This window comes from Neoarius graeffei, chromosome 15 (assembly GCF_027579695.1).
Source record: "Neoarius graeffei isolate fNeoGra1 chromosome 15, fNeoGra1.pri, whole genome shotgun sequence".
NCBI classification, from domain to species: domain Eukaryota; kingdom Metazoa; phylum Chordata; class Actinopteri; order Siluriformes; family Ariidae; genus Neoarius; species Neoarius graeffei.
Window position 1 is genome coordinate 8,366,623 of NC_083583.1, and position 15,459 is coordinate 8,382,081.

The following is a 15,459-nucleotide window of genomic DNA, read 5'->3' on the forward strand; positions in this document are numbered from 1 at the left end:
CCGTGCCGCCCCTGTTGGAATATTTAATAAATATAAAATGGGTAAATTGGTCTCTGTGGTATTAGAGGAGGAAAAAACTGTGCTATAATAAGAAAAGAATCAATTTCATCAGTGATTACTTTCCTACACCAGCACACCATGTTCAATTCTTTACGTAATTCACTTCTCCTGTTGGTGCCCTTTGTGTAATCTACCTTCCTTCCTCCATTCTATGTCTAGTCGCATATCTTTAGTAGTAATTGTTAAAGATGGATAATCACCCCCCCCCCCCCCCCCCCCATCACCACCCCCACCTCTCTGAGGTCACTTATTAACACGCTCAGAGTTTATTCACCAATTAAATCAAACCATCAACTCGGACTGACCTTTAGAGTCCAGACCGAATAATGTACACTGACCTGATTCTATTAATAGACTGCTTCTGCTTATTCGCAAAGAAATGTTTCCACACGATTTCAGCTCATAAATCGTTTTCTCCTCTGCAACATGTACAAACTTTCTGTAGCCTTTTAAATCATACCAATATTTAATATACAGAGTGATCATACTGTTGAAATATTCCATTGAATTTTTCGTTTAGTGCATATACACTCCCCGGCCACTTTATTAGGAACACCCATCCATCCACCTGCTGTTCTGTTTGATGCGGTTCTCTAATCAGCCGATCCCTCGACAGCAGCACGATGCATCAAATCATGCAGATACAAATCAAGAGCTTCAGTTAATGTTCACAACATCAGAATGGGAAAAGCTGTGATCTCAAAGTGTGACTTTCTTTCACTGTGGTATGGGTGTTGGTTTGAGCCAGATGAGTATTTTTGGTTTGAGTATTTCAGAAACTGCTGCTCTCCTGGGGTTTTCACACACAACAGTCTCTACACAGAATGGTGCGAAAAACAAAAAACAAACATCCACTGAGTGAGTGAACGACATTTCTGTGGGTGGAAACAAACCCTTTGGTGATGAGAGGTCAGAGGAAAATGGACAGATTGGTTTGAGCTTTTTTGCGAGGAAGGATATAGTAACTCATATAATCACTTTTTACAACCATGGTGAGCAGAAAAGCATCTCAGCATGCGACAGAAAACAGAAGACCACACTGGGTTCCACTCCTGCAGCCAAGAACAGGAATTTTAGAATCAAGAACAAGTTCCTTTTAAAGTGGCCGGTGAGTGTATATCAGCACTCAGAAAAACAGAACAATGGCTTGACGGTTCATTCGTTGCATTCTTTCAATTCTGCATATCTATATCAGCTTAATATGATTAATTAGGTTTACAAAGACCTGGCAGTGGTGTTTGTATTACTGGTTCACACATATACAGGAAACAGGAAATAAAAGGTCCAATCTAGCACACTAAAGAGTCAAAGTTTAGTCCTTCAATGTTCTATGTAGGTTTTCATTTCACAATTGGCTTCAGTTGAGACTCGAACCCTTAAAGGTGCAGTTTGTAATTTTTAAAAGTGGCCCCAGACTTGTGTTAGCAATATAATTTCAGAGATACCTTTAAATGAATTTAAAATAAATAAATACATTTTTATACTATACTTAAAGGAACAGTCCACCGTACTTCCATAATGAAATATGCTCTTATCTGAATTGAGACGAGCTGCTCCGTACCTCTCCGAGCTTTGCGCGACCTCCCAGTCAGTCAGACGCAGTCAGACGCGCTGTCACTCCTGTTAGCAATGTAGCTAGGCTCAGCATGGCCAATGGTATTTTTTGGGGCTGTAGTTAGATGCGACCAAACTCTTCCGCGTTTTTCCTGTTTACATAGGTTTATATGACCAGTGACATGAAACAAGTTCTGTTACACAAATTGAAACGTAGCGATTTTCTATGCTATGGAAAGTCCGTACTATAATGACAGGCGTACTAACACCTTCTGCGCACTTCGACAGCGCATTGATACGGAGCTCAGATATCAATGCGCTGCCGAAGCGCGCAGAAGGTGTTAGTACGCCTGTCATTATAGTGTGGACTTTCCATAGCATAGAAAATCGCTATGTCTCAATTTGTGTAACTGAACTTGTTTTATGTCACTGGTAATATAAACCTATGTAAACAGGAAAAACGCGGAAGAGTTTGGTCGCATCTAACTACAGCCCCAAAAAATACCATTGGCCATGCTGAGCCTAGCTACATTGCTAACAGGAGTGACAGCGCGTCTGACTGACTGGGAGGTCGCACAAAGCTCGGAGAGGTACGGAGCAGCTCGTCTCAATTCAGATAAAAGCATATTTCATTATGAAAGTACGGTGGACTGTTCCTTTAAATACATACTCAGTTCTATTTACCTTGTTGGGCCAGAAATTAGCTCCACCCCCAGGCTAAGCAGAGCTGCTCAGGTCTGAACCTCTCACAGAAGGCATAAATAGATCTAAAACAGGGGTTGGCAAAGAAAGTAAAGACTTACCTATGCTTTAATCGCAACTGCAAATCGCCTCACAGACAGACAGGGTAAATTACATACTGCCCCTTTAATCTTCCAAAGAACCTTTGAGGAACCATTCAATTTGGTTAACATTTGCACAGTTCCTAAATGTTGTAGCAAATCCATAAAATATTGTTTGGAGGAGATAAACTTTGAAGAAACTTTAAAGAAATATTTAAAATTAGTGAACATTTTCTTTTTTCTGATTTGTATATAGTATCTGGACCGCGAGTTGGCCTAGTGGTTAGCGTGTCCGCCTCTCGATAGCGAGTTCTACTCACGGTCGGGTCATACCAAAGACCATCATAAAAATGGTACCTACTGCCGTCTGGCAAGGCACACTGCAATACAGATGTGAGTGGGGAGTCAAACTCTTGTGGTTACCAGAGGACTCGCCCCCCACTGTAACCCTAGCTATGTAATAGGCGAGAGGCCGAGGGCTATGGAAACGGAGATCGGCGCCACCCTATGCGCCACATGGCGTGGAAAGGGACTTTGATATAGTGTCTGGAGTTATGAATCAACTGAATTTGGGAAGAAAGACCACACCTGAAACTTACCCTTCTTCCTAGTTAACTTCCTATAAACTCTATTTCTCCAAAAATGATGGAACTTCTGCCACACAATGAGTAAAAATTGAGTAAATAATACTAATGAAATGATGAATGAAACAACATCCCATAACATCCCTTTATCCCAATAATAATAACAATAATAATAATAATAGGCGGCACGGTGGTGTAGTGGTTAACGCTGTCACCTCACAGCAAGAAGGTCCGGGTTCGAGCCCCGTGGCCAACGAGGGCCTTTCTATGCGGAGTTTGCATGTTCTCCCCGTGTCCGCGTGGGTTTCCTCCGGGTGCTCCGGTTTCCCCTACAGTCCAAAGACATGCAGGTTAGGTTAACTGGTGACTCTAAATTGAGCGTAGGTGTGAATGTGAGTGTGAATGGTTGTCTGTGTCTATGTGTCAGCCCTGTGATGACCTGGCGACTTGTCCAGGGTGTACCCCGCCTTTCGCCCGTAGTCAGCTGGGATAGGCTCCAGCTTGCCTGCGACCCTGTAGAAGGATAAAGCGGCTAGAGATAATGAGATGAGATGAGATGAGATGAGATGAGATGAGATAAAATAAAACATTCTCAACCATTTACAGATTTCAGACTCTACCAGAACAATTAGTTTAAAAATTACAGTTTTGTTCATTTGGTCGGTTGCTGTTTTTCTTTTCTTAAACTGGTTTGGAGATCTTATATAGGTTCTTTCTTTCAGACTTCCTGAATAATCTTGCTGTTATAACAATAATACACTGCCCTGCCAAAAAAAAACCATTCACACACTCGAATATTTCATTGGCCTGCCTTTAGCTTTGATTACAGCATACATTCGCTGTGGCATTGTTTCGATAAACTTATCCAATGTCACAACATTTATTTCAGTCCGGAGTTATATTAATTTGTCACTGAGATCTTGTGTTGATGATGAAAGAGTCGAACCATTGTGTAAAGTCTTCAGCATCCCAAAGATTCTCAATGGGGTTAAAATCAGGACTCGGTGGTGTGTGAAAATGATTCTCGTGCTCCTTGAACCACTCTTTCACAATTTGAGCCCTAATTTTATCCCCATGTCATCAGGGAAGAAAAAAAATCCATTGAAGAGATGATAACCCGGTCATTCAGTCCATTCAGGTCATCAGCTGACTTCATGTCGTCATGCCCCATAACGTTCACCTGACCAACTGAATCAACCCCAGATCATCACCCTGCCTCCAGAGACTTGTACAGTGGCCACTATGCATGATGGATGCATCGCTTCATGAGCTTCCCTTCTTACCCTGACACGCCCATCACTCAGGAATAGGGTCAATCTGGACTCATCAGACCACATGACCCTTTTCCATCGCTCCAGAGTCCAATCTTTATGCTCTGTAGCAAACTGAAGTCTATTCTCTTGATTAGTCTCATGAGCAAGTGGTTTTCTTATGGACACACAGCTATTTAGTCCCGATCCTGTGAGTTCATGGCACATTGTGAGGGTGGAAATGATCTTAGTTTCACTATTAAACATGGTCGTGAGTTCTACTGTTGATTTTTTTTCACCAAGCATTTACGTGATCTCTGATCAGAGTCAGTCAGGATCTTTTTCCAAGCACATTTTTTCATGAAGGTGACAGTCCTCCACTATTCTTCCAGGTTTTAATAATGCGAAGGACAGTTCTTAACACCGTTCCAGTCATTTCAGTAATCTCCTTAGTTGTTTTCTTTGCTTGATCCAGGCTAGTAATTTGACCTTCTGAAACACAGAAACATCTTTTCCATGAGCACGGGATATGTCTTCCGACATGTTTGTTTAAGAAATGAGAAGCTACTCACTGCATCAGTTAGAGTTACAAGAATTGTTACAGCTGAAACACATTAATCACTGCAGTAATTATCCAATCAAAGGCTCTTATGTATTTAGTTATTTAAATCCAAATGGTGACTTTGTTTTTGACCGGGCAGTGTATTAGATTAGACATGATTGAGCACTAGATTAGACATCGCATTACAGATCCTCTCCAAATATATTTTTAATTTTACAGATATACTGTATGTAAAGATACCTTCAAGGCCAGCTGATATAAACGGGGTCGTTGGGCTAAGACTGATATTTGGTTTATGCATTCTGATTTTCTGTCAACAAATAGCTTTGAGTAAATTTATTTTTGTAGAACCAAGCACAACAGTATGACCAGTGTTCCTCAGAAGAATACACAGAATGGCATGAAGAAGAAGTGAGGCTGGGGCTGATTTCTTTCTAGCCCAGGTTGTAGTCTATCAGTGACGGGCGTGAGTTAGTCAGGTGATTACAGACTGACACATCACTTGGATTTCATGTGGACTGGAGCTTTACGTCATTTTTAAGCACACTTTGCTGCCACATTCATAACATAACATGTAATTATCAGTGATTGAAATAGCACATATGGAATACAGTTGTGGGTGTCACAAATACAAACAAGGTGAATTGTCCAATAAAAGTGTGGTTTGAACGATAGAGTTGGCTAATGGAAAGCGTAGCTTTCTGTTTTTCCTGTGTGTATGTATAAGAGTTTTATGCCTATGATGAGATCCCATGCAATAAGGCTCAGCCATAATGCTTTCATAACAGTCATGCTTAGTAACAGATATCGTGACCAGCCATCATTGGTTATACCTTAATAAATCTCAAGTAATGATCATGACTGTCCATTCTCGCCTCACATAATCCTCTTGTCTTTTGTTGGCAAAAGCAGGGTGATGAAAGGCCAGCAAGAAGGCTTGAGGAAAAAATCATGAGAAAGAAGATAAGCACAGTGGGCAGGCAGGCAGAACAAACACTGAAAAGGTCCTGCAAGGCACAGGATTTAAAACACACACACACACACACACACACACACACACACACACACACACACACACACACATCAGAATTAAGAAGAATTAAGAGATGGCCTTGGCGGAGAACTTGCAGAGAGCTGGCAGGGGGTCAGAGGTCTGGAACTGTGGTGGGAAGGTTTATACGAAGATTCCAGCACAGACAATGAAGATATGGGCATGATGCCAAGCACGGGACATGATCCAAGAAGAACTAAACCTCCTTCTGTGTAAACATGTTATGTATAAATAAACAGGGAAACAGAATGGCAATGTAATGTTTGTCGTGGTGGTGGTTGTTGTTGTTCTCGGATCTTGCACTCGAAGGTGTGAAGGGACTGAGCGGAGGTCAGGACTCGCATAGACGTGTTAATCTGGGGTGTTGGCAATGGAGCTGGGCATGGAGTCTAAAACAGGATTCATGGGAGGAATGGCCTTATGACTGAAGTACTCGACGACCTGCTTGGGCACCTCGGCCAAGACGCACTTCGCCAATGCAGCAGGAGACGCCTGAAAAACAAACACACGTTACATTACATTACAGGTATTTAGCAGACACTCTTATCCAGAGCGACATACAACATACCCAGAGCAGCCTGGGGAGCAGTTGGGGGTTAGGTACCTTGCCCAAGGGCACTTCAGCCATTCCTGCTGGTCCAGGGAATCAAACCAGTGACCTTTTTGTCCCAAAGCAGCTTCTCTAACCATTAGACCATGGCTTCCCCCACAGATCTTTATTCCCCATATGATCGAGACCAACTACCATGTCACTCAATTTGTAAATGTACTGAGAAATCAGAAAGTGTAAAATCCTCTTTCCTGAAGCCTTTTCTGTGATGGAAAGCTTCGCATGCTACAAAGAGCTGACACTGGAGACTCGTTCCATAAATGGTCATAAACATCTCCTTCCAGAGAACTTCACCATGTCAAAGGTTTTCTTTGTGAGTTTAGCTTAGACTTGGGTGGAAATATATTGTTCAGAGCAATAGATGTGCGATATTCAGTAGATCCACAGTGACCTATAAGGTAACCGAATGTGTATTATTTTGTTACACTTAACTTAAAAGGACTAGGACATCTCATTTTTCATTTTAAAAAAATTAATTAGCTATGTTTTCACCTCGACTCTAAATTGACCGTAGGTGTGAATGTGAGTGTGAATGGTTGTCTGTGTCTATGTGTCAGCCCTGTGATGACCTGGTGACTTGTCCAGGGTGTACCCCGCCTTTCGCCCGTAGTCAGCTGGGATAGGCTCCAGCTCGCCTGCGACCCTGTAGAAGGATAAAGCGGCTAGAAATAATGAGATGAGATGAGATGTTTTCACTTCCGTTGGTTTGTTTGTTCGTTCCCAATGTACAACCCCAATTCCAAAAAAGTTGGGATGCTGTGTAAAACATAAATACAAACAGAATGCAATAATTTGCAAATCTTGAAAACCCTATATTTCATTGACAGTAGTACAAAGACAACATATCAAATGATAAAAATGATCAATTTTACTGTTTTTTGAAAAATATATGCTCATTTTGAATTTGATGTCAGCAACGCATTTCAAAAAAGTTGGGACGGGACATGTTTACCACTGTGTTGCATCACCTCTACTTTTAACAACACTCTGTAAACGTTTGGGAACTGAGGAGACCAACTGCTGTAGTTTTGAAAGAGAAATGTTGTCCCATTCTTGCCTGATATACAATTTCAGTTGCTCAACCGTTCGGGGTCTCCTTTGTCATATTTTGCGCTTCATAATGCGCCAAATGTTTTAAATTGGAGACAGAGCTGGACTGCAGGCAGGCCAGTTTAGCATCTGGACTCTTTTACTGTGGAGCCATGCAGTTTTAATATGTGCAGAAAGCGATTTGGCATTGCCTTGTGAAAGAAGAAAGGCCTTCCCTGAAAAAGATTTTGTCTGGATGGCAGCATGTTGCTCTGAAACATGTATATATCATTCAGCATTAATGATGCCTCCCAGATGTACAAGCTATCCATATCATGTGCACTAATGCACCCTCATACCATCACAGATGCTGGCTTTTGAACTGTGCACTTATAACAAGCTGGATGGTCCCTCTCCTCTTTAGCCTGGAGGACGTGGGGTCCATGATTTCTCAAAAGAATTTCTATTTTTGATTCATCAGACCTCGGGACAATTTTTCACTTCACCTCAGTCCATCATAAAAGAGCTCAGGCCCAGAGAAGGTGGTGGTATTTCTGGATATTGTTTATATCTAGTTTTAACTTGCATTTGTGGATGCAATAATGAACTGTTTTTCCAGAAGATGGTTTTCTGAAGTGTTCCTGAGCCCATACAGTGATTTCCACTACAGACACGTATCTGCTTTTAATGCAGTGTCTCCTGAGGGCCTGACGATCACAGGCACCCAATGTCAGTTTTCAGCCTTGTCTCTTGCATACAGAGATTTCTCCAGATTCTCTGAATCTTTTAATGATATTATGTACCATAGATGATGTGAGCCCCAAATTCTTTGCAATTTTACATTGAGGAACGTTATTCTTAAATTGTTGCATTGTTTGCCCACGCAGTCTTTCACAGAGTGGTGAAACCCTCCCCATCTTTACTTCTGAGAGACTTCGCCTCTCTGGGATGCTCTTTTTATACACAGTCGTGTTACTGACCTGTTGCCAATTAACCAAATTATTATTATTATTATTATTATTATTAGCATTACACAACTTTTACAGTCTTTTGTTGCCCCTGTCCCAACTTTTCTGAAACGTGTTGCTGACATCAAATTCAAAATGAGCATATATTTTTCAAAAAACAATAACATTTCTTAGTTTCAACATTTGATATGTTGTCTTTGTACTATTTTCAATGAAATATAGGGTTTCCATGATTTGCATATCTTCACATTCTGTTTTAATTTATGTTTTACATGGTGTCCCAACATTTTTGGAATTGGGGTTGTAACTCAAAAAGTAGTGAACGGATTCTGATGAAATTTGGAGGAAAGGTCGGCTATGGGCCAAGGAACAATTGATTAGATTTTTATGCAAATATAGATATGTATTCGGATCCAGAATTTTTTTGTCTTCCCAATGTAACTCAAAAAGTAGTGAATGGATTTGGATGAAATTTGGTGGACAGCTTTAGCATTATCCTCGGTTCAAGTGATTAGACTTTGATGTTGATATGTGGCTGGGCAGAGGTATGCAGTCTCATCGTCGTTGGCATAGCTCGAGGTTGAGTATCCTTTCCAAGATCAAGGTGCAGGGTGCTTGAAGCAGAGATGACTTGAGAGTCCAAGATGCGAGTGAAACAATCGAGGGCAGGGGGTAGTAGGAGGTGGTCTATTGCTGGCTGCTCTCTGTTGTTCTCGGAGCTTTCAGTGGTGGCATTTTTCATTGGCATGATGTCTTTTATCGTTTTCAGCCTTGATGGAGCCAGAAAGATAGGACATTCTCCAAAGCCTTTGGTTTTCTGCGACTGCCTCCCAGTTATTTGGGAACTGCCGCCACAATGGCGGCGCGTGTAGATGCAGCGACCCGATGCTCCTCTTTAGTTAGCAGCTACACATTGAGAAGGACTTATACCCGAACTGAACTTATCAGCCTCAAACAACACTGGACCGGTTGGACCCCAGAAGGGTTCGACTCGTTCCTGGAGAGGATACGCCAGCGATAATGGACAGAGAGGAGGCGACAGTGGTGCTGCGAAAGACGCCTGAAGCAGGGCAAATTAGCCAGCATCAGAGCTAGGCTAACCAAGACTCCACATAAACCAGCGGTTCCAAGCATTTTTCTCACTAACGTCCACTCCCTGGTCAACAAGATGGACGAGATTAAACTACGGGACGTTAACAACCAGATAGACAGCTGCATCATGGTGATAACGGAGACTTGGCTGCATGAAAACATCCCGGACCTAGCTGTGGAGCTAGCAGGTTGTACAGTCTTCCGGGTGGACCGCACATCAAACTTAGGTAAGATGAGAGGAGGAGGTGTGTGCGTCTATATCGACAACAGTTGGTGCACGGACACTACTGTTATTGAGAGACACTGCTGTCCAGATTTCGAGTTTCTACTGTTAAAGTGCAGACCTTTTTATCTGCCCAAGGAAATCACTCAAGTGTTTGTAGCTGCTGTGTATATCCACCTGCGAGCTAATGCTAATAGCTATGAGCAGGCTACATGATAGCATCAGCAGGCAGCAGAACAAACACCCAGAGGGCTTCTTCATCATGGCTGGGGACTTCAACCACGTCAATTTAAAGACTGTGCTCCCCAGATTCTATAACAATGTGGACATTAAAACAAGGAAGAGCAGAACACTAGACCAGGTCTACAACAAAATTATGGAGCCTACAAAGCTCGCCCCTCCCCTCACCTCGGACACTCAGACCATCTTTCCCTGTTCCTGACACCAGCTTACAAGCCCCTCATCTGCAGGTCTAAGCCACAGTACAAGTCCATGCAGTGCTGGACTGAGGAGACCACACTATTCTTGCAGGACTGTTTTGAGGACACCATATGGGAGCTCTTTGAGGAAGCAGACATTAAGCTACACACCTCCTCTGTACTGTCATACATCAGTTTCTGCATGGACAATGTAACAACAAGGAAACGGGTGAAAATATTCCCCAACCAGAAACCCTGGATTAACACCAATATCAGAGCATTACTCCAGGTCAGGGATTCAGCACTGAGGTCAGGAGACAGGGAGGCCTACAGGAAGGCTAGAGTGGACCTGAACAGAGGCATCAAGGCTGCTAAAACAAAATACAGTGAGCAGATAGAGGCCAATTTCAGGGAAAACAACCCCCACGCCATGTGGAAAGGCATCCAGAATATTACAGACTATACAAACAATGCCACAACACCCCCTCCCCCACTGACATTTCTCTTCCAGACCAACTTAACATCTTTTTCTCTCACTTTGAAGAGGACAGCAAACAGGCAGAGGACACACAGCGGACACCATCAGAGCATGACCAGCCCCCCACCATCCAACAACACCAGGTACTGCGAGTCCTGTGAGGCATCGATACCAGCAAAGCACCAGGACTGGATGGAGTACCAGGGAGGGTGCTGAAATCATGTGCCCATCAGCTTGCTGCTGTATTTACTAACATCTTTAACTGTTCGCTGCAGCAAGCCACAGTCCCCACCTGCCTGAAAACTGCCACCATAATCCCCGTGCCCAAATCCTCTGCCATCACAGGGTTGAATGATTACCGGCCTGTGGCCCTGACACTGGTGATTATGAAATGTATGGAGAGACTGGTGTTACAGCATGTCAAGGCCCATATTCCACCTGGCTTTGACCAACATCAGTTCGCCTACAGGTCCAACAGATCCACAGACGACACCATCTCCATCGCCCTCCATACCGCTCTCAGCCACATTGAAAGTCCCAAAACATACATCAGGATGCTGTTTGTTGACTTCAGTTCGGCATTTAACTCCATCAGCCCCAGCCAACTGATCACCAAACTGCAGACACTGCAACTTGGAACCTCCCTCTGTCTGTGGATCAAGGACTTCCTGACTAACAGACCCCAGCATGTCAGGATGGGCACCTCCACATCCTCCACCATCATCCTCAATACCGGTATTCTTCAGGGCTGTGTTCTGAGTCCAGTCTTATACATGCTGTACACCCACGACTGTGTCACCACCCATGGCTCCAACACCCTCATTAAATTTGCAGATGATACAACCATTGTTGTCAACAATGATGACGAGGCACCATACGGGGAGGAGGTCGGAGCACTGGTGGCCTGGTGCAGTGACAACCACCTCAACCTCAACACCAAGAAGACAAAAGAACTCATCAATGACTCCAGAAGACAAGGACCACACTACAATCAGGCCTGAGCATCAATGGGGAAGAAGTGGAGCGGGTCAAAAACTTCAAGTTTCTTGGACTGCACATCTCAGAGGACCTGAGCTGGACTGTGAACACCACCCACATTATTAAAAAGGCCCAGCAGCATCTCTTTTTCCTGAGAACGCTGAAGAGGAACAAACTCCCTCCACCTCTGCTGAAAAACTTTTATCACTGCACAATAGAGAGTGTCCTGACCTACAGATGTACGGTGTAGTATGCCAGCTGCACTGCGTCCGAGAAGAAACAACTGCAGCGGGTCATCAAGACTGCTCAGTGGATCATTGGCTCCCCACTCCTACACTTAGAGGAGATCTACTCGAGTCGGCTCCTCCAACGGGCCACAAAGATCCAGGATGACCCCGCCCACCCAGGACACTCTATTTTCCAACCTCCCCTCTGGCAGACTCAGTCATGAGAGCCCGCACCAACAGACCGAAGAACAGCTTCTTCCCCATGGCTGTGAAGAGACTGCTGCAGGAATCATGACCCCCCACCCCACGCACATGCGCACACACACACACACACACACACTACTACCTCCCAGTCAATGGACAATAACTCTTGCACCTCAAATATAGACTGCACCTTTAATAAAGACTATTTATATATAACCTTTTATTTGCACTTTAGTGTTTTTACTATTTGTTTAATATATTTTCTTGTGTGGTGGCACAGTGGTGGTGTGGTTAGCGCTGTCGCCTCACAGCAAGAAGGTCCAGGTTCGAGCCCCGTGGCCGGCAAGGGCCTTTCTGTGCGGAGTTTGCATGTTTTCCCCGTGTCCGTGTGGGTTTGCTCCAGTTTCCCCCACAGTCCAAAGACATGCAGGTTAGGTTAACTGGTGACTCTAAATTGACCGTAGGTGTGAATGAGAGTGTGAATGGTTGTCTGTGTCTATGTGTCAGCCCTGTGATGACCTGGCGACTTGTCCAGGGTGTACCCTGCCTTTCGCCCGTAACCAGCTGGGATAGGCTCCAGCTTGCCTGCGACCCTGTAGAACAGGATAAAGCGGCGAGAGATAATGAGATGAGATGAGATGAGATGAGATGAGATGAGATGAGATGAGATGAGAGATTTTCTTGTGACTGTGACATGTAGCTGCTATAAGAGAGATGCTGCCAAACTGAATTTTGTTGTATTCTTGTACAATGACAATAAAGCTTCTTCTTCTTCGGGTTGATGTTAAACGTGATCAGAGATCTTCTGATGCAGTCCTTGAAGCGCTTTTTGGGTGCCTCTCTTTTTCTGTGGCCTTCAGTCAGTTCAGAATAGAGGACTTTCTTGGGGAGCTGTTCGTTGGCATTCTTTGGACGTAGCCAAGCCAGTACAGTTGGTGGCGTTCGATCACTGTCTCGATGGAGGGAAGTCCAGCTCTTTGAGGACTCAAACCAGAGCCAAATTCCTCATGTGTGTTCACATACCTGGCAAATAAAGTTATTATTATTATTATTATTTTGTATTCTGGACACAATCTTCCCAAGAAATGCCCAGAATGCTTCTCAGCTTTTGTTGATGGAATCTTTCATGTTTTCAGATCTGGTGTTTGTACAGGGTCCAGACTTCATGACCATACAGCAGTGTGGAAAGAACCACTGCTCGGTAAACTGTAATTTTGGTAGCTGTCTTATATCACGGTTGAGAAACATGCAATTGGTGAGGCAGCCAAAAGCCACGTGGGCAGCCCTTCAGCTGATTCGCAAGGTCAAGCTGTAGACTACAGGTTTCCTCAAGAACACTCCCGACGTACGAGAATGATTCGACTTGCTCTATGAGCTGGCCATTGATGGAGATCTGCAACGGTGTTCTTTGAGACTGTGGTGGAAAGAAAGCCAGTGGTTTGGTCTTCTTGGTTGGTCTGCAGTCTACCGAGTGCCCTTCTAGTTAGGATATATTTTTAATATTGGTGTATTTAAAAAAAATCAGCATATGACCTAATATTATTATTACCTCCACCAACTTTGCTGGAGGAGGTTATGTTTTCACCTCTTTTTTTTTTGTTCCCAACATAACTCAAAACGTAGTAAACAGATTTTGATTAAATCTGGAGGAAAGTTGAGCCATGGGACAAGGAACAATTGATTAGATTTTGATACAAATCTGGATATGTATGTAAAAATAGTAAACATTTGGATATTCTAACAGTAGGCATATTAGATGCTCGCTGGCCGTGCTGTGAAAATTGTGCATATAGACACTCATCGAAGTTTCCAAATCTGTCATTGCTTAACTCTTGAATATTTTCTATCGTGAATACTATCATTAAAATCTTATAATCTCTGCTTTCCAAATAATTTTATCTCGTTAAGCTCTTTTCAGTACTTTGGGAGTAACGGCAGGTTGAAGTCGGTACAACAGAGTAAAAACTCTGCTCATGTGACGTCAGGAAACTGCTGGTGATTTTCTTTTTGAGTCACAGGAAAGCGGTCAGGCTCTCTCTCTCTTCTGATTGGTTTCTGACTGGATTACTCGTGAATATCAATCAGATAACTTTTATAGGGATGTTCTCTCGCTCTCACTGTTTCTGATGAAGGATTCAGCAAAATTTTCCGTCTGCTAGTTTTAATGTTATGATTCACGGGAGACTTTGAAGTGAGTTTTCAAAACTTTACCTACTTTTTTTTTAAATCAAACTGATTCATGTATGGGCGGCACGGTGGTGTAGTGGTTAGCGCTGTCGCCTCACAGCAAGAAGGTCTGGGTTCGAGCCCCGTGGCCGGCGAGGGCCTTTCTGTGCGGAGTTTGCGTGTTGTCCGCGTGGGTTTCCTCCGGGTGCTCCGGTTTCCCCCACAGTCCAAAGACATGCAGGTTACGTTAACTGGTGACTCTAAATTGACCGTAGGTGTGAATGTGAGTGTGAATGGTTGTCTGTGTCTATGTGTCAGCCCTGTGATGACCTGGTGACTTGTCCAGGGTGTACCCCGCCTTTCACCCGTAGTCAGCTGGGATAGGATCCAGCTCGCCTGCGACCCTGTAGAACAGGATAAAGCGGCTAGAGATAATGAGATGAGATGATTCATGTAAATGAATAACTATTTTAGAATATGTGTTGTTGTTGTTTTCATGAAAAATATTGAGATCTTAGTGGTCAGAATGAGATTTAAAAAAAACCCAGAAGTCAGAAACGCAAGTGTCAATTTCAGTTGAGTTAATGTGAATTGCTTATTGGATGTGGATCAGACAGTTTTTTTGAGGTTTGCCTTAAAAGCTGTGAATATTAATCAAAATAATCATTTATATTCTTTCATATAAACACTAGTAAGCCCTACTTCTGAGAAATACAAAGTCCTACAGAGCACAAAGAGGGGATTAGAAATAATCTTTTATTCCTTTTTTATTTTGATAGAGAATGGTAGATGTGAATGACATTCAGTGCTTATTTATGCATATTTTATAATTAACATTGATTTCTCCTTCTTTGTGATGTATAAATGAAAGCTAAAATTAGTTATATTGCACAAATAAAGCCATTTGGTGAAACTTTGAAGAAGAGAGTGTACCGATTTAACATTTTCAAACCGAATTAGCATAATTAATACTAATTTGCATAGTTGGTTTTTACTAATTTTTCAAACTTTATATTCAGTATACAACCATCTATGTGCTGTCAATTTCCATGTAAATATCTTGAAAAATAAAAAAAAGTTAAGAAAAAAACATTTGATCTCATTGGTTAATGAGGCCCATTTTGGACCATGTGATCCTCATATAAAATATCATGGCAGTTTTCTAAAAATTAAGCCTTTTTTTTCAATCTTTGATTTGTAATATCTCAAGAACGGATAAACA

General features: G+C 42.8%; 1 protein-coding gene across 1 annotated transcript in view; it reads right to left on the reverse strand.

The window, feature by feature from the left end:
- Positions 1-6,023: 6,023 nt before the first annotated feature.
- cpne7 (copine VII) overlaps positions 6,024-15,459 on the reverse strand; it is a 171,555-nt gene continuing 162,119 nt past the window's right edge. Inside the window, exon 15 of the mRNA XM_060940814.1 lies at positions 6,024-6,335. Within this exon, the coding sequence (XP_060796797.1) occupies positions 6,195-6,335 (141 nt within the window). The 3' untranslated portion in view covers positions 6,024-6,194. The remainder of the gene's footprint in view (positions 6,336-15,459) is intronic.